We start from the raw sequence: 17,832 nt of genomic DNA, 5'->3' as shown, positions 1-17,832 counted from the left end.
GGAAGGCAAGATTAAAAACCCTGGTAAAAATGGGATGGAAGAATCCATAGCAAAAGTAAGAAACTGCTGTGGATTTCTGCCACAGTCCTGCTCCTTCTCCCCTTATTTCTAAAACTTGGCCTGGATTGTAGAAGAGACTTTTGCAAAATTATGGGTTACTCAAACTACAGACTAGTTACAGTCACAGTGAGTACCAACCAGAGATGTCATGTTTGTTAATGCAGGTGTGCCTTGGACATGAAAAGGCTGATAAACACTGGCCGAAAATGAATATCATAGTAATAAAGGTTACAACCAAATGCTAAAATAATAGCATTTGTGTGGCACACCAGCCTCTCCCGAGCAGCCAGTGCGGACATGGAGATGACGCGTATGGGCGTAAGAAGAGAGAAGAAAGCACTGAAAAAAACACCTCTCCAGTCTTTCTTCCAAAGACTGAAAGGCAGGAGAAGGGAGAAGTTGGTTTGGTGTGGTTACCTCGGTTGCTGCATGCGACTGTTAGGAGCTCCATGTTTTTAGAGTCACTGCTGGTGTCTTTCTTGTTGCTGTGAGGTTCTGAAAGCAGAACGCGAGTGCTGGCCTGGATGTGAGCATCAGCTATTGATGGGCAGTGGTGACTTCCGTGGCACGGCTGATCTGGTCTGAAGGTACACTGGTTGGAAAACCCCGATTTTTAGGCAACTTGAGTGCTGCAAACAGGTCTGGGTTTCAGGATATCCAAGCTGAGTATGCATGAGGTATATTTGCATGCACTGCCTTCATTGTTTTTAGATATATCTCAAGCATATTCATTATGGATATCCTGGAAACTCTGACCTGCTTTGTGGCACTTGAGAACCAGCGTTGCCTGCCCTGATTTAAAAGAGAATCCTCTGGAATATGAGGTTTCATAGGGGAGAATTGACAGACATTCAGAAACATCTAAAGTATAGATAATGCACAAGTGAGAGAGGTTTGTTTGTTTTTTCTTCCTGCAGATAGGATGTCCTAGCACAGTGGTTCCCAGAGCTGTGCTGGGGGAGCCCCAGCTGGATGGTGTGTTCCAGGATATCTGCCATGAATATGCATGAAAAATCTGCAGGCAATGGAGGCAGTGCATACAAATCTATCTCATGCATATTCATAGTGGATATCCTGAAAACCCAACTGTCTGAGGGGCCACTGAGACAGGTTCAGGAACCTAGGACAAGAGGGCGTACAGTATGAGGCTGTAAGGACATAGAAGGGGGAGTAACCCTAGAAAATATTTCTTCACAGATAGGGTGGTGGATGCAGGAGACATCCTCCCACGAGAGGAGGTGGAGGCAAAAATAGGTAACGGGATTGAAAAGAGCCTGGGATAAAAAGTGCAGAGAAGCGAGGGGAAAGCCAGAGTACAAATGGGATCTGTGGCATTACAACAGGAAGAAAACCGAGCAGATAAACTGGGCTTTGGGTCCTTAATCTGCTGCCATTTTTTCTTTTCTATGGACTGTTTACATCCGGGGTTTCCCAAACCTGTCCTGGGGACCCCATAGCCAGTCGGGTTTTCAGGATAGCCAATTTGCATATACTTGGTATGCAAATTAATCTCATGCATATTCATATTGGATATCCTGAAAAGCTGACTGGCTGTAGGGTTTGGGAAAGTCCTGTGGTAGATGGTTTGAGGAAAATGGGAATTGGTCACTAGGTCACTGTGCCAGGTTTTGCCACTTAGTAACTCCCTTTTCTATTCCTGCATGAGCACAAATTGATCCCCGTCCAGCTTTATTCTTGAAAAATAGCCTCTTGCAGCCATGGCCAGTGGGGCCAGGCATCGTGGGCCTCTTAAATCTCTAGTGACACAAGACTGCCAGCCATTTGGGAAAAGTCTGCAGTGCAGGTGGAGACAGTAGGGTTAGACGGGGTTATTTTTCTGTTTCCTGCAATCATTAGTCAAGCTGTTAGATGTTCCTGCCAGGTGATGCTGGCCATGGTATGGCCAGGTTTTAGCACATCTGCTGGTTAGATGGTTGGATCCTGCTCTGTTTTCACTTGCCATTTTTTATTTGTTATTGGAGGTTAAGTGAAGGTTTGTTTTCCAAAAATTGCATCAAAGTTGCATTTCTGTTGGCTAATAGCCTCTCATCTCTCTGTGCCAAAAAGAGTGAACACAGTACCCCAAAACTATTTGATTGAATGAGAGAATATTTTGTTTTGCAAACCTTTTTTTTTTTTTTTTTTTAACTTGGTTTATTTTATGTTGAGCTCAAGGTTGGCTTGTGGTAGCAGCGATGAGATCTTTCGCTGGCAGGTCAGTGATAGATCCGGATGGGTACAGCACCGAGGGGAGGGGCTCATGACCATTCTAACCTGAAAGTGCATCCTCGTGTTGATGTTGCTAATACTGGCAGCGGTGCTGTAACATCTCCCAGCATGCAGCTAGTGAAGACCTCCTACTACATGTCCTAGCCAAAGGCAAAAAGACTGTCTGTGGTAATAATTTGTGTGCACCTTTTCAGACTTGGACCCAAAGATGACTGTTCTGAATGCTCCCAGTCAGCAAACTTATTAGCAAATTATAGCCTCTGTCTACTCTACATCCTTTGCAGGAGATAAAAGATTTTAATCAAAGTGTATTTAACCTATAATTTTAGTGCTAACAGGTGTGGCAGAACCTCTGTCTTTTACTTGCTCTGTTGCAGGCCAGTGCAATACTGTGCCCTGGCTGCAGCGCACGGCTCAACCCGCGACTGGACACATGTTTTGCACGCTTGTCGATAACTGCTGATGCAAAACTGGGGTTAGCGCGTCCAGAGCGCACGTCCAGTCGCGCGGTTAGGAAATAGCGCTCATCACAGGTAAATGCATGTTGATGAGGCTATTATCTGTTCCCCCGATGTGATACTAAGTCGGAGGAACTAAGATAAGGGACGCTCAATTAAGAAGTGTCCATTTTCCTAACTTGTGGCTGGGCACAGGTTAGGAAAACAGATGCTCTAAAATTGAGCATCCGTTTCCCTAACCGGCTGACAGTCACCTCTCCCGGGCACCGCTGCCAAGGAGGTGCTAGGGGCTGCATGTTTCCCTTAGTGCCTCCTTTTTACCACGGCACCCGATTTTAAATATTAAATCGGGTGCCGATTTAATATTGCTCTCAGAGGTGCTTCCACTTAACTTCTCCACTGACAGTCAACTGAATCAGGGTGCTGCTGTGCTGATCATCATAAGTTCCACACAGGCTTTGTACTGATATGTAGAAAGCATATCGTTCTGAGTAGAATCGCAGAATGAGATAAAAACAGGGTGTGGCACTAATACAAAGTTGCACCCTTTCTTTGCCAGAAAAGTATTAAAAATAATAGGAGATGATATTGGGACAAAAAAGAAAGGAGACTTAGGAATAAGATCCTGTGAGGATGCAATAGTACCAAGAAATAGGCAAGCTGACGTTCTGAGTACTGTAGTCACTGTAGCATCACTGCTTTTTAAGGACTGCAGAAGAAGCGTGAGAGTGATTCTTTTTCTCGCACTTTTTTGGAAATGAGACCTGAATTATGCTGGTGTGCCCAGCATTTTCCTTCTGTCCCTTATCCCCCCCCCCCCCCCCCCCCCCATGGTTTATCTGTAGCATGTACTGTGTGGCATGTACTATCTGATTGCTGATACCCTCACGCTCAGCACGTAGCACTGTCATTAAGCCATCATCCTGCTGGCTGGGAGCCAGAGCTCAGCAGTTTCTGGGGCCGCCTTGCTAAAACCACAGAGTTTTTATTGCTATGAGGACAGACGTACACATGCTCACAACTGCTAGCAGCCTTCAGATTTCGAAACCTCAGTGTTCTGCCAATGTAGCTGGGGGGGGGGGGGGGATAGTAATTTGTAGACAGCCCCTTGCTCCTTGAATGAAGGTGACTGATGGCATGGGAATAGCTCAGCTTATTCCTGGTTGGGGAGCCTACCACCCCCCAGGCCTCCCCCCCCCCTTCTGCAAACCAAGGCTTTGTATGACGAGGATCCCAGAGACATGGGGAGACTCTATCTCTGGGGGTGCTGTACTGAACAGACTGGCAATACATGCACAGGAACCTGCTCATGTCCCCTGTAATTACAGGGCAGTCATTAAGGCTTGAAGCTTTTGTCCTTCTTGCGAACCTGAGAGCAATTGGATCCTTTCTTCTAGTACTTTGGCCAGTCTTGATTTGTTTTTGTTTTTTTCCCCAATTTTAAATCTAATATATTTTGGTGTTTTATAGACTTAAGTTTCTAAACAAAACAAGATGTAAAATCTCAAGCATATATTTGTTTAGGGAGTTTTACTCTCCTCTGACTGTACTGTCCAGGATCCTCTCAGAGATAGTAAACCGTGATATTTGGTACCTGGGGTGCATGGAGCAGGAGAAGTGCCGGGGATCCTTCTCTGAAATAGGAAAAATGTCATTCTTGTGCATTTGCTACTGCGGTCCGGTTCTGCAGTGACAAACCCTCGTAATCTCGGCACATCTGTCGACTGGGTGCCAGTTATCCATAGGGACAGCTGAACTTTCATATTGGCAGTTGTAGATTTTTGTTTATTGGGTGTTGGTTCTAAGGGCTGGCAACATTCAGCCATAGTGGAAAGATTTTCTTTATCTTTTCCAGGGAAAGTCCTTAGTGTTCACATTCCTTGCCATTCACTGGAGGAATAGCATTCTGGTACAACAGGAAACCTCTGGACAAATATATTTCTTTTCCCCCTTCCCCCTGACTAGTAGTAAAACTACTATTAAAATTATTTGATAGCATCATATGGGAGCGAGGTCTGGGGTCTATTATTAACCCAACAGAACCCCAACAGAAATCCTATACAGTGGACCCTTGACTTACAAACTCAATTCGTTCGTGAGGGCTGGTTGTAACTCAAGTTGGTTATAAGTCAAGACTATGTTTTCCATAAGAAATAATGGAAATACTCATAATGCATTCTGAACCTCCCAAAGCACCCCTTACCCAACATTTTCATAATAAAAAAAGGGTTGTATAATGTGTGTAATTACCAGAAACACCTATAATTTTCCTAGTGTACTCACCAAAAAGTTATAAAATGTGCCTAACCTGCCAGAAACAACAATTTCATACAGAATGTTAGGAATTATTAGGAAGGGAATCGTTAATAAAACGGAAAATGTCATAATGCCTCTGTATCGCTCCATGGTGATTCCCGCACCTTGAATACTGTGTACAATTCTGGTCGCCGCATCTCAAAAAAGATGATATAGTTGCGATGGAGAAGGTACAGAGAAGGGCAACCAAAATGATAAAGGGGATGGAACAACTCCACTATGAGGAAAGGCTGAAGAGGTTAGGGCTGTTCAGCTTGGAGAAGAGACGGCTGAGGGGGGATATGATAGAGGTCTTTAAGATCATGAGAGGTCTTGAACAAGTAGATGTGACTCAGTTATTTACACTTTCCAATAATAGAAGGACTAGGGGGCATTCCATGAAGTTAGCAAGTAGCACATTTAAGACTAATCGGAGAAAATTCTTTCTTTTTCACTCAACGCACAATAAAGCTCTGGAATTTGTTGCCAGAGGATGTGGTTAGTGCAGTTAGTGTAGCTGGGTTCAAAAAAGGTTTGGATAAGTTCTTGGAAGAGAAGTCCATTAATGGCTATTAATCAATTATACTTAGGGGGAATAGCCACTGCTATTAATTGCATCAGTAGCACGGGATATTCTTAGTGTTTGGGTAATTGCCAGGTTCTTGTGGCCTGGTTTGGCCTCTGTTGGGAAACAGGATGCTGGGCTTGATGGACCCTTGGTCTGACCCAGCATGGCAATTTCTTATGTTCCTCACCATTCAAGTTGACATCTTTGGCTCGCAGGAAGGGAGGAGGGGGAGGATTCCCCCCTCCCCACCCCCTCAGAGCACATCTCTGGCCCCCAAACACTCATTTCCCCCTCCCAGCATACTCATTCCTCCCCTCCTGATACCTTGCTGTAGCCAGCTGAGTGCTACACTCCCTTTCTGCTGCTGCACAGAAGCTTCCTTGGTCACCAGTGATGCTGTTGCTTGTGAACATTTGCAGCTCTGGGTGCACCTGAGATGGACAGGCCTCATCGGCAGCAGCAGCCAATCACTGCAACAGCAGAGCAGAAGTCCCACCCACCAAGCCCCAAAAAATGCGATTTACAGGAAAAAACGCCCAGTTAGAAGCAACCGCACACACAAGCAGATACACATGGCCTTGGCCGGCATTCAGGTTGTAACTCAAGAGTTTGGTTGTAATCCAAGTTGTTTGTAAGTCAAGCCGGTGGTAACTCGAGGGTCCACTGTACCTCTGGTTCTGCAAGCAGACACTCCACATCCACAGAAACATCTCTAATAATAGGTATAGAACAGAATTAGAAAGCTTCTCCTTTACTACGTTTCATCCAAAAAAGAATATTTAGATTCTGGTGACATCTGATGAATAATCAAAACTCCTTCCACTTCCAAGCACTCTGTGAATCAGCACAGGAGGCAACCAGCACTGATGCCCAGAACTCAAACCACTAAAATCCGGCCTACGAAAAGTCGGCAAATTTCCCTCCAACACCTTGCTGCTCCTATTGGAAGATGCAGATTGGAAGACAGAACCCTACACAGAAACTGCAGGCTACAACAGTGATTCTTAAGCAGCGGATCACCAAGAACCGGCAGGTGTGTCGCAGCTTCCCGGTGTCCCGCTGCCCCGGTCGTGCTTCCAACCCTCTCTTTCATCACAGCGAGTCACATATATTCTTCCACTAATACTGCTGCCGTTTCATTCGGGCAGGAACAGCAACGGAGTTAGTGGAAGCCAGTGGTGTACTAAAGTTGGGGGGGGGGGGGGGTGCCACCGGGCGTGTTTCGTAGCACCAGACAGCTGATTTTTATGTATAATCTAGCGGCACAGCTGCAGAAGAGAAAAGAAAACATTGTTTTACCTGCCCTGAGTGTGTGCTTCTCGTGCCAGCTCTGCTGTGCTCACTGGCTCCCATCCTGCCCCTCCTGGTGCTTCCCTTGCTGTGGCCAACAATTAGAGGCCCAGCGCGGTGCAGATTTGTGACAGGCAGGCGGGGGTTCCCACCCCTCAGCCAGCAATTAGAGGCCCCAGTGCAGTAGCACTGTGGTGACCTGCCAGCGAGCTTCTTGCACCTCGCTGGCAGGAAGGAGGACCACCTTAGGGCAGAGGTGAGTCACATGGTGTTGTGACAGAGAGAAGAGGAGGGGGTGAGAGTGAAGGACGGGAAGGGGAGAGGGGGGTGAGTGACAGAGGAAAGTGGGGGAGGGAGGCAGTGGGAGGAAGAGGGGGAGTGAGGGAAGGGGGTTTGAGTGACTGGGGGCAAGGGGGAAAGGGAGGTGAGATTGGGGAAAGGGGGATGAGTGACTGAGAGGTAAGGGAGGGGAAGGGGGAGTGAGGGAGAAGAAGGGTGTAGAAGAGTGACAATATAAGAGAGCAGAGAAAGTTTGTGTGTGCCCTCCACTAACCCATTACAATCTCAGGTTTACTGGAAATCAAAGGTTTCCAGGTTTAGCGTGGGTGAAAATGTTTAACCTTATTAGTTTTAATTATTAGGTGTTATTTGATATGTCTGCTGTTTTGAAATATGTTATTGATGTTTAGGAAATTTGTACAGGAGCTCTAAATGAGGATGATGTTCTGTTCATCAACTATTTTGATATGTATATTTTTTTAGTATGCTTTTACTATTCTATTGATTTATATTTCTTGATTGTCTTGTTTTGAGGAATAGTGATGTTCTGCTTTTCCATTGTTGCATTGCATACAGAATCTGGCTTGTTGCGGTTTCTGGTTCAGTTTTTTGTCTGTGTGCGTGTTCAGAGCAAGAGACAGAGGGAAGTGTGTGTATGCGTGCCATCAGTCTATGATAATCTCAGGGTGACAGATTTGGAGAGTAGAGTATTTTTAAAATCCTTAGTAGTTTAAATTATTGGGTGTTATTTGATGTGTCTGCTGTTTTGAAATATTTTATTGATTTGTTTAGAAAATTTTTAAATTTATATATGGGTTGGGGTTGCCAAAGGAAGTATCTGCCCCGGGTGCCAAATACTTTAGGTACACCACTGGTGGAAGCTGTCAACATCAGCGGCATGGCCCTTTCTTCTTCCTGCCCCTACAGCCCGGAACAGGAAGTGATATATGTGGGGCGCTTGGGAAGAAGAGAGGACCATGCTGCATAAAGTAGCGGCAGAAGCGTGGACCCGGACTAAAATCAAGAGCAGTGTTAGTCCCCGCAGCTGATGGGATTCTTCATTCTCAGGCCGCAGGGGCTGGAGGAGGAGGCTACTGCAGCTGTCATTTGTGCTAGGGGGAGGGGGGATTGTGAGAGCAAGCCACGGGGAGAGAGAGCATGTGTGTGTGATTGACAGCATGTATGTAAGTAAGAGAGAGCGTGTTTGTGCAAGTGTGATTGACAGTGTGTGTCAGAGTGAGAGAGCATATGTGTGATTGAGAGAGAGACAGGTCAGGGAGATGACTGGAGTGTGGATGTGTGTGAGAGAGACTGGTCAAGAAGGTAGTGGTATGTGTGAGGGAGACAGAGGCTGGTCAGGGAGGTGACTGGTATGTGTGTGAGGGAGACAGAAGATGACTAGTATGTGTGTGAGGGAGACAGAGACTGGTCAGGGAGGTGACTGCCATTTTAATTATTGGGTATTATGAGATGTCTACTGTGAAATATTTTATTGGTGTTTGAAGAATTTTTAATAAGTTTTATGTGTTTTTAATTGTTTGATGTTATTCTGTTCATCAGCTGTTTTGTAACATTTATTAATATAGCTTTACAATTATTTTTGTGTGGGGATCTATAGCAGCTGGTTTTATTCTGTTTTCCTAATAGGAGGTATATTAGTGTTTAGGGCCTGGTTTAATATTTGTAGTGTTGCCTTTTCATAGATAGGGTTGTTACTGTTTTGAGTGCATGCCATAATGCAGGTGTAACTTTGTGTAGATTAGTTTGTGTGCTTTATTACAGATCCTTTGTGTCTGTTAGATGCTATATTTCTGTTTCCATTTCTCCAGGTTTGTACTGCATGCAGAGTGGCTTTTTTGGGTTTCCATTCCAGTTTCTGTCTCTATATATTTGTAATTTGTAGTCTTTTTGTACTTGGTGAAGGCTAGTCCTGGGTGTGTGACCGAGGTGAGGTATTTTACTAGCATGTAGGCATTTATATCAATCTTATTTGTTGTGTTTCCTCAATAGGATATACATTAGTGGTAAATTACTGTCTTTTCATAAGAAGGGCTATTGCGCCTGGTAGTAAAGGGAGTTTGTTTTCCTGCGCTGAGATGACACCAAAACCAGAATATCGTTTATTGTACGGGGAATGTCCTAGTTCTGCTCTGCACCCATTGTGGAAGGGGTTCCTGTGGACACAGAGTGTATGTTTACATTTAACCCCGTGACGGTCATGTGTTCAGTGTCTCTCGCATGCGAGAAACATCTGTCAGGTGTGTCCAGACCGAAAAAAGGTTGAGAACCACTGGGCTAGAACAATGCCTCACCTCAGTCACACATGCAGAACAGTGACAGACTCTCACCAAATACATCTTAAGTGACCAGATCAGAAACCAGAAATGTGCAAACAAATATTGAACTGCAAACTCCAAGAAACCAAACTGTATACATTGCGGCACTGGCAAAACAGAAACAAATGCAAAGGATATCAGGGATGCATATGTCCCAATACTAACAGAGAAAAATCAGACTTCCCACAAAAGAATGAGCGGGAAAAACTTCATAACCCTGGGAGGGAGAGTAGAAACAGCAGCTACGGCAGCAAAATATGTGGTGTCCACCATCAGGCCAGGGACGGTACGGACCAGCACCAAAACCTGGAAATTGTCCTTGTCTTTTCTGTACACAGTAGTTTTTTGGTAATTTTGTTCCCTTTATTTTAAATTGCTTTATCTATTACTGCGACAACACATTTAAAATTATTTGTATGACAAAGTAGTTTGAAGTTGGTACAATTTCAGAGGAAAGGAATATCTTCCTGATGGGACTGAAGCAGAAAAAAGCTGCTTGTGTTTATCGACTACACGTATTGGTTTACTGTAGTGCTCCCATTAATTTAGGTAAATGGCCCATTGCTATTGTCCTTGCTGGCTTCTGTGATAAATGAACATTAGAAATCCTTGTCCAGTCCTTGTGGAGCTAGGTCTGATGATAGTCTAAAAATCTGGGGCCTTGGTTTGTTGATCACTATAAAGAGTAATATTATCCACCATGAGTAATGTATGAGCAGTCGAGGAGTGACCTCCAGGAAGTCTTGGGGTAGTAATAAAAGGAGTGTACAGAGAATGGCAGAAATTATACAAATGCCTGCTATTAGGTCAAGAGTAGGCAATTCTGTTCCTCGAATGCCACGAACAGGTCTGGTTTTCAGCAGACAGACAATGAATATGCAAGAAATGGATTTGCATGAACTGCCTCCATTGTATTTAAATATTTGTCATACATATTCACTGTGGATATCCTGAAAACCAGACCTGCTTGCAGTGCCCAAGGGCTGGAGCTGCTTACCTCTGCATTAGGCAGCCCATGAAGGAAGGAGAACCAGGAACAAGACCACAGCAGGAGAAATGAAGTCAGGAACGAAAGACTTTGCTATCTTGAAGGGAAAAACGGGAGTTGCTTCTACTAGAAACCATTTTTCGTTGTGTGGTTCGAAGGTTAACGTCAGGAGCTTAGGAAAAGGAAATCTTCATCCGACTTGGTGTTCGGTAATGGTGGTTTTTAAGTTCATGGAGTATTTTTTTTATTGCTGTGCTTTCATTGAAGGAAGTCCTTCAGGATTCTAGCTGTATGTTGATGCTATTTATTGTAGTCGTTGCTGTAGACAGGACTGACTCCATGCCATCGTGGGTGGAGTTATGTTGACAGTAGAGATGTACATTCGTTTTTGCCAAATTGGAAAATTTCAACGAAATTGTCCAATTCGGCATGTTTCAGGGAGCCCGAAAAAGATCGGGATTTTCCTGTTTTTTTGCAAAAATTTGTTTTCCTGATTAGTGCGTACTAACGGGAGTCAGTGCGCGCTAACTCCCCGTTAGTGCGCACTAACAAAAAGTAACAAAATCTAACGGTTTTTGTTAGTGCTCATTAACGGGGAGTTAGCGCGCACTAACTAAAAATCGATTTTTCGCGAAAAAAAGACCCAAACCGAAAAAAACCGACATTTTCCATGGCGGCCGAAAAACGAAGAACGACACGAACAGAAAAAACGATGCACATCTCTAGTTGACAGTGCTGATTCATGCTGGGCTGCTGAGATGTAACCTGGTTCCTTTAATACCCAAACCTCTCTCCTCTTGCCATCCCCAGTCCCTTCCTTTTTTCCTCTGCACTCCCTGCCTCCTCCTCCTCAACTTATCTGCGGAGATGGCTTTTGACAGCATAATTCAGCTCATGGCATAGGAAGCAGAAAACCATCTTCCGTCACTGAGCTTAGGCCTGGATTCCAAGTTCTGCAGCTGTGGCTAGTGATGGGAGATTAAAGGTATGCCAAAAAGTAGAAAAAAAATCAAGCAGGAACACTGGATTTTATTTCCTTGTGAAATACCATTTTTCGCTTTAAATGCATACATTTCAGCCTTGGTAAGATTCTGGTTCAGCTGCGGGCGGATAATATATTTTTCCAGAAGCACGCTTGGTGTCAGTTACCTACAGTTATAACAATTACATGTATATACTTAATGGCCTAAATGACATTCAAACCAAGTTAAAATCAAATACTGCTCTATGCTATCTGCCTCAGCTATACAGATTTTTAATTTTTTCTTTGAGTGGTGGGGAGGTTAGTAAAACTTGTGCTTGTGATAACAGGAGTTTTATTGTCCATGTTAAGTGGAATTTATTTTTTTTTTTATCTGCAGAAGAGGTACAATATGGGAAGAGCAGTTCGAGCTTGCCTTAGGCCCTGCCTCATTGAACATGAGGCACAGTACTGGACGAGAGGAAGTTAGCCCCCAAATGCCTTCAATAAAATTGTATATGATGAGAACATTTTAGCAGAAAGAAAGCAAAAAAAGGTGACTAGTTTCACCAAAAATAAAATGTGAAACTGACAACAGACAAACCCCCCCCCCCCCCCCCCCCCCAAAATCTCCCACTTGTGTCAAGGTAACTTTTAATAGACATTCTTTTACATTTTCGGTTGGGTGACTCTGCCCAAGTGCTGCATACCTGTGCTGGTCCAGGGAAGGAACATGGGCCGGCTCAGCTCATATCAAGGCTCACATGTCTTTAAAAGTTATTTTATATTCTGCTTCGAAAGCTCCATACTGCTGTGCTTGAGGATTATACATTCCCACTGATAACACCAATAGCATCCACTTCTCGGGTATACTTAGGCTGTTCCATTACAGTTTAAGGTTATTTACTGGTATAAGCGCCAGCCGCTGGAATTAGCATATAATTTCCAGAAAGGCTTCTAATATAGAAGCATATAGAATGACGGCAGATAAGGACGGAGAAGCTCATTTAGTCTGCCCATGCCTGATGTGCCTAGCCAGTCTCGGCCTTTAGGCACACGTTGTGCTGCTTCCAGATTTTCGTGAATTCTGTTACTGTTCTAGTCTGTCGCCTCCACGGGGAGGTGGTTTCATGTATCCATTACCTGCTCTGTGATGAAATATTTCCTTGTGTCACTCCTGAGTCCTATCCGATTTTATCCTCCTGTCAATGCCCCTGTGCACTAAGGTCTGTAATGGGTTAACCCATCATAGCCTAGGATGGTGTATGTTTGTTTATTTATTTATTTATTTATTTATTTAGGTTTTTTATATACCGGCATTCGAGACAGCAGTCACATCATGCTGGTTCACATAAAACAGGAGTGCGTAATAAACTTAAACTAGAACTATGGTGCGGAAAGGCAGTTACATGTAACAGGGTGACTAGAACTTGGCGAAGAAGGAAGAGAAAGGACAGGTTACTAATTAATAATGGCTAACGATAGTAGAGGTAGTTAACAATGGTGTAGATGATGATGCGTGTTGATGTTGAGGTGTTAAATCAATTGGAGTCCGGAAATGCTTGTTTGAACAGCATTTGAGTCTTGATTTTAATGATTTTAATTTTTAATAATTGTTTGAGTCTTGATGTTTAATGATGCCCGCTGTGACTCTTCTCATCCTATAACAGCCACCTCAAACAATTCCAGTGCGGGACCCACCAAACTCAGGAGAATAGTTTTCCCCACTCGGCTCAGCATCTCTGGATGTGCCTAACCATCCACTATAACCCAGGATCTAAAAAAAGCCACATTGAAGTACACAAGAAAGCACTGTGAGGGAGTGAACATTCTGCCTGCTATAAGGGAGCTTTGCCTTGCTGTGTTTGTGCTGAGCATCCTTGGGTATTCTTTGTGAAAGTCACATACCCCTGGTGACAGCCGGAGGCCTCACTGAGGTGAAGCTGCTCCAGACTGGAGCTGTTCCAGGCCGCACACTGCTGAAACTCGATATTATTTCAACCGGCACTAGGAGGATCAGAATGATTTCCTCTCATTGTCCAGGGCTTCGTTCCAGCAGTAACGGTGCCAGGAAAAAAGAATATTTAATTTCGGCTAGTCTCTCCCCTGGAGGCTGATCATATATAGTAGAAAATCATGGCTGAAATAAGGTGTCGGGATGATTCCTTGCTCACAGGGAGAGTGTTGGCCAACATTTTGTAATTTACATTTCCCCATCCATTGAATTTTTTTAAGCTGCTGCCCTGTTGTTTCTGTGCTCTTCGGGGAGCAGCCATGTGACATATCACATCACCTACATAGCATGCTGTAGGGGTGGGTCTGTCCAGCTTTGGTAGTTGGCAATCAAAATTAATCACTGGTATGTAGTTGGTTTATGAATCCAGATTCAGTTTTACCATTCAGGCCAAAAAGTATTTTGCTTTTGGAGCAGAGGGCAAAGTTTCTTGAGCCATGTGTGTGTGTGTGTGTGTGTGTGTGTGTGAGAGAGAGAGAGAGAGAGACACTCAAATTGAGATACGTGTAATAGCCAAGAAGCTATCCTTTTTATCTTCTTGTGAGATCCATAAGCTTTATGGATCTATGCTGTGCATAATAAAATGCATTCAGCCTACAGGAGTAGGTAATAAAACTGTTGATGTTCTGGCAAACGCCGTGTCTAGTTTACTTGTGGTGGTTTGCTGCAATAATCAAAGCAAACTTGCACAAGTAGTTTGCTTTGATTACTGCCCATCCTTCCTCAGAATTACCTGCATAAAATTTGCACCTTTTTATTGTGTGTGTGGATAAATATATATCTGTATAGCCCATTTCCACGGGCCAAATGGCTTTCATTATTGGCCTTCCTATGCATAAGGGCTCTCGTCTAGAGCTACAGTACGAATGGCCTGACCCTAGAGGTGGATATACAGCTTGGGACGCTTCTCTTGTGCATAACATTCTGAGACATGATGAAACAATCTGGACAAAGCAATGTCTAGACTCTTGTTTTTCTTGTAACCCCCCATGTCAGGTGCATTTTGAACTTGTAGGCAATTGTTTGCTTACGTCCTCTCCCAGATTGTCTTTATTCCTATAATAACGCAAAGATATTGCTGTATAAAATAATTAGCCTGACTGTCAGGAGCAGCCATTGTGCTGTTCACAGCCAAGGCCTGGATTCTGAGCAAGTCCGGCACAATGGCTGAACTGACTGTCCGGCCGAGCTTTGTATCACGAGCCCAGGATGTTCACGGCGTGTTCAACAGGAAGGAAAGAAACCTCCATGAGGGAATCCACATTGATGCCTTTAAAGATGCATCCTAATCGTTCCCCCTCCCCCTTTCTAGATGCCGTGCGGCAGTGCGCTGTCCTCCGGACAGACAAAAGCTTACGGTTTCCTGCCACTGCTGAGCCTGGCTGGACGATTATTAAAAATAGCCAGCAGCAACAATGAACCGCCAAGGTACAGGATGCTGCTGCCGTGCCGCCTGTTCTCGGTAGGTGTTCCTCTGCGAGCATGCACATGAGAGAAGTAGCTGGAGGGCTGTGTGTGTGTGTCGCCAGCGTGTGTGCAAACAGTCCGTCACGGCACCCTGTGGAAAGCGGGCTTCCCGGTTTTTTTGTTTTTATTTGCATCAGCAGTCACTTGTGGAGATGTTTGCTGTATAGAAAATGTGTCTTTGGCAACACATGGAAAGTTACCTGAATCTGATTCTGGAAAACTAACAGTGCTTTTCCAGTACCAAGCCAGGAGCAGATCCAGCTATCCAGTCAGCATTGCTGGTCTAGATTGTACTGTTAATCCATTTACGACACTAAATGTATTTTACATGGAAAAATTGTTGGTGTTTTTGTCTTTTATGAGTGGATCTGCTCGCCTGCAGACTCTTTCCTAACTGAGAATGCATTTCTCTTTTCCTACCTTCAATGTCAAAAGTGAAAAAAAAAAAATACCCTCTTTACAGAGTAAAGTGAGGCTGTTTTGGGAATGATACCCCCCCACACCCCCCAAAAACAATTTTACAATATCAATAAACAAATGCTGGCCGTGGACTGTGGCACCTCCTGCTCCCTCGCAGCAACTTTAAAACTACCAAAGTGTCAAAGGTGCTTATGGGTCATGGAAAAGGCGCTGAAGATGTCATCGCTTGCATTAGCTCTGATTTTAGCTTTACCGGTCTCGTTTTAAAGAAGGTTCAGTGAATCGAAACAAAACTGGGGCACTGTTGAGTGTACATGATGGATATGTTGTGGGGTTAGTTTATTTCTGGGTTTTACTTGTTCAGCTGAGATAGGTGTGGTCTAAACCACGAGCTCACAGAGTTAGCATTGTATCGTGGAAAGCGTGTAAGCCTCGTGCAGAATCGCACTACAGTGCCTGCCGCTCTGTTTTCCGCAATAAAAATAGGTTTAAAAACATGGGGGCACTGCTGTGCCAGGCACGACCTAAAGCCTAACTTGTGCCACAGCACAGACGGAGGAGGTGTGGCTTCAGGGAGCAGACAGAGGAAGCAGCAACAATGATAAGACATGCACACCGATTTCCCAAGCCTGTGCAAACACAGGAAAGACAATCTATTTGTACAAACCCAGAAAGGCCTAGGAGTAAGGATTCAGAAAAATGCAGATCCTCATGTACATTGCAAAGTGGGAGGGAATAGCAAGGCAGATAATTGATACATTTTCTTCCAGCTAATTGCTTGACTGAATTGCCTTTCTGTTTCGCATAGTTGCTTCCTCCTCTTTGACCTTCCGGTTTCATCAGAACCCGGTTTTATTGGGTTATGGTGCCAGAATCTTTCATTTGCAGCTACCTGTGGGCATTTCTCTATTTTATCATCCCCTTCCAAACTCATGTGGCCCAGTCATTGCAGCAGCAGCAGCAGCTGCAATCCTTGGCTGCTAAGGATGTGTAGCCAACAAATTATTCGGGTTTTTTACTTTCATTTTGTTTTATTTTTATTAGGTTTTGTTTTCATTTTCGTGTGCACTAAAACAAAACCATACAAAACGAATGCATATCCCAGTTGGACTGCAAGCTATGCACAAGGCCTCCTTTTGGAGCTCCGCAATGATGGGCTTTATGTCTGCCTGCTTAATGATTCCTCACCTCCCCAAGCTATGTCTACTCCTCCCAGCCAGGAAAACAGAAACCAGGCCCAGGAATCAAACTCGGGTCCTATACAGCAGTGCGCACAGCGCTGCCACTGAACCAGCATGTTGGCCCTCGGATCACCATGATTAACTTTACAAGCTGTGTTTTATTTAAAAATAAAATGCAGACTGGACCAAGAATGATGTTTGCATTTCCCATTCTTCTCTCCTTGACCCCCTGCTGACTGCACAGTACTGATGCTTTCAGGTGCTGAATTGAGCGTGGCCTGTTCCAGGGTATCAGGGGTAACAGAGGGCATTTGCTGCTGCTGCTGCTGCGTGTGTGTGCGAGTCTGCACAGAGGGGCCAGGGTCCTGCTTCCTGCTGCTGGGGCGCTGGCCTCCACGTGGCTGTGTGCTGGGAAGCTGAAGGAAGGAGAGAATTGCTTAGCACTGCAGGTGTCTGCCTGGCTACGAAATGTCTCTGTGAATGTGCTGCTATAAGTGTGCCAGACACGCTCCAGAGAGAGAGAGGCTGGTCGCCGAACTCCATCCAGGAATAGCCCGGGGGGGGGGGGCCCTCTCTCTCTCTCTCTCTCTCTCTCTAGATGGCCAGCGCTAACTGGCATTCTTTACATTTATTATTATTATTTTATTTTTTTTTAAAGCAAACATCAATTAGCAGTTGGTCAAAAAATGTGTAAGGAATTGCTTTGGCAGTGAAGACCTTTTTTGAATATGAATGCCAGAGAATTCTAGCTGGATCCGTGGGGTGAACATTATCATGGGACTTGCCTTGCTTTCGGAGAGTCTCTTGTGGCTGTGAGTGGGGTCAGTATTTATAATAGTTTTATGCAAGCAACCCTTCCTGAGGCTTTCTCTGTTCCCCAGGCATGAAACAGCAGGCACCATTCAGAAACTCAAGGGGAGGGCTCAGGGGCTGTAAATAGCTTGGTTGATAACACGTATTCAGCAGAATGTTATTCTCACTACTGGTCCTTTTTCTAAGCACTTCTTAGTGTACGAGACACTCTTTAACCCCTCTCATGTTGAGGTGTATACCTTCTGCTTGCGTGTTTTCTGGTTTATTTTAGAAGCCTTGATGGCGACCGGCCCCATGGCTTGTGACTTCTGTGTACTATGATCCATGTCATGGAGGGTGCTACACTTGGATGTTTAGGAGGAGGGGTTGGTAACTGTGGCTGCAGTGCCAGCCACTGATGGCTCACAATCTGTGCCGAGGGGGGCTCGGTTTCAGCCCTTGGCCAACTCCTAGCTCTGGTGGCCTCCTCCCTC

General features: G+C 44.7%; 1 protein-coding gene across 3 annotated transcripts in view; it reads left to right on the top strand.

Annotated features, from left to right (window-relative positions):
• Window positions 1-17,832, top strand: part of EGLN3 (egl-9 family hypoxia inducible factor 3) — a 60,906-nt gene that overhangs the window by 18,112 nt on the left and 24,962 nt on the right. The window contains exon 2 of one of the 3 annotated variants that reach the window (XM_029598935.1): window positions 14,791-14,940. The exons of the other annotated variants lie outside the window; for them this stretch is intronic. Coding sequence (XP_029454795.1) covers window positions 14,791-14,940 — 150 coding nt within the window. The remainder of the gene's footprint in view (window positions 1-14,790; window positions 14,941-17,832) is intronic. 3 annotated transcript variants of the gene reach the window in all.

Source organism: Rhinatrema bivittatum, chromosome 4 (genome assembly GCF_901001135.1).
Source record: "Rhinatrema bivittatum chromosome 4, aRhiBiv1.1, whole genome shotgun sequence".
Lineage (NCBI taxonomy): Eukaryota > Metazoa > Chordata > Amphibia > Gymnophiona > Rhinatrematidae > Rhinatrema > Rhinatrema bivittatum.
The sequence above is the reverse complement of the archived record's forward strand: the minus strand, read 5'-3'. Positions and strand labels throughout refer to the sequence as shown.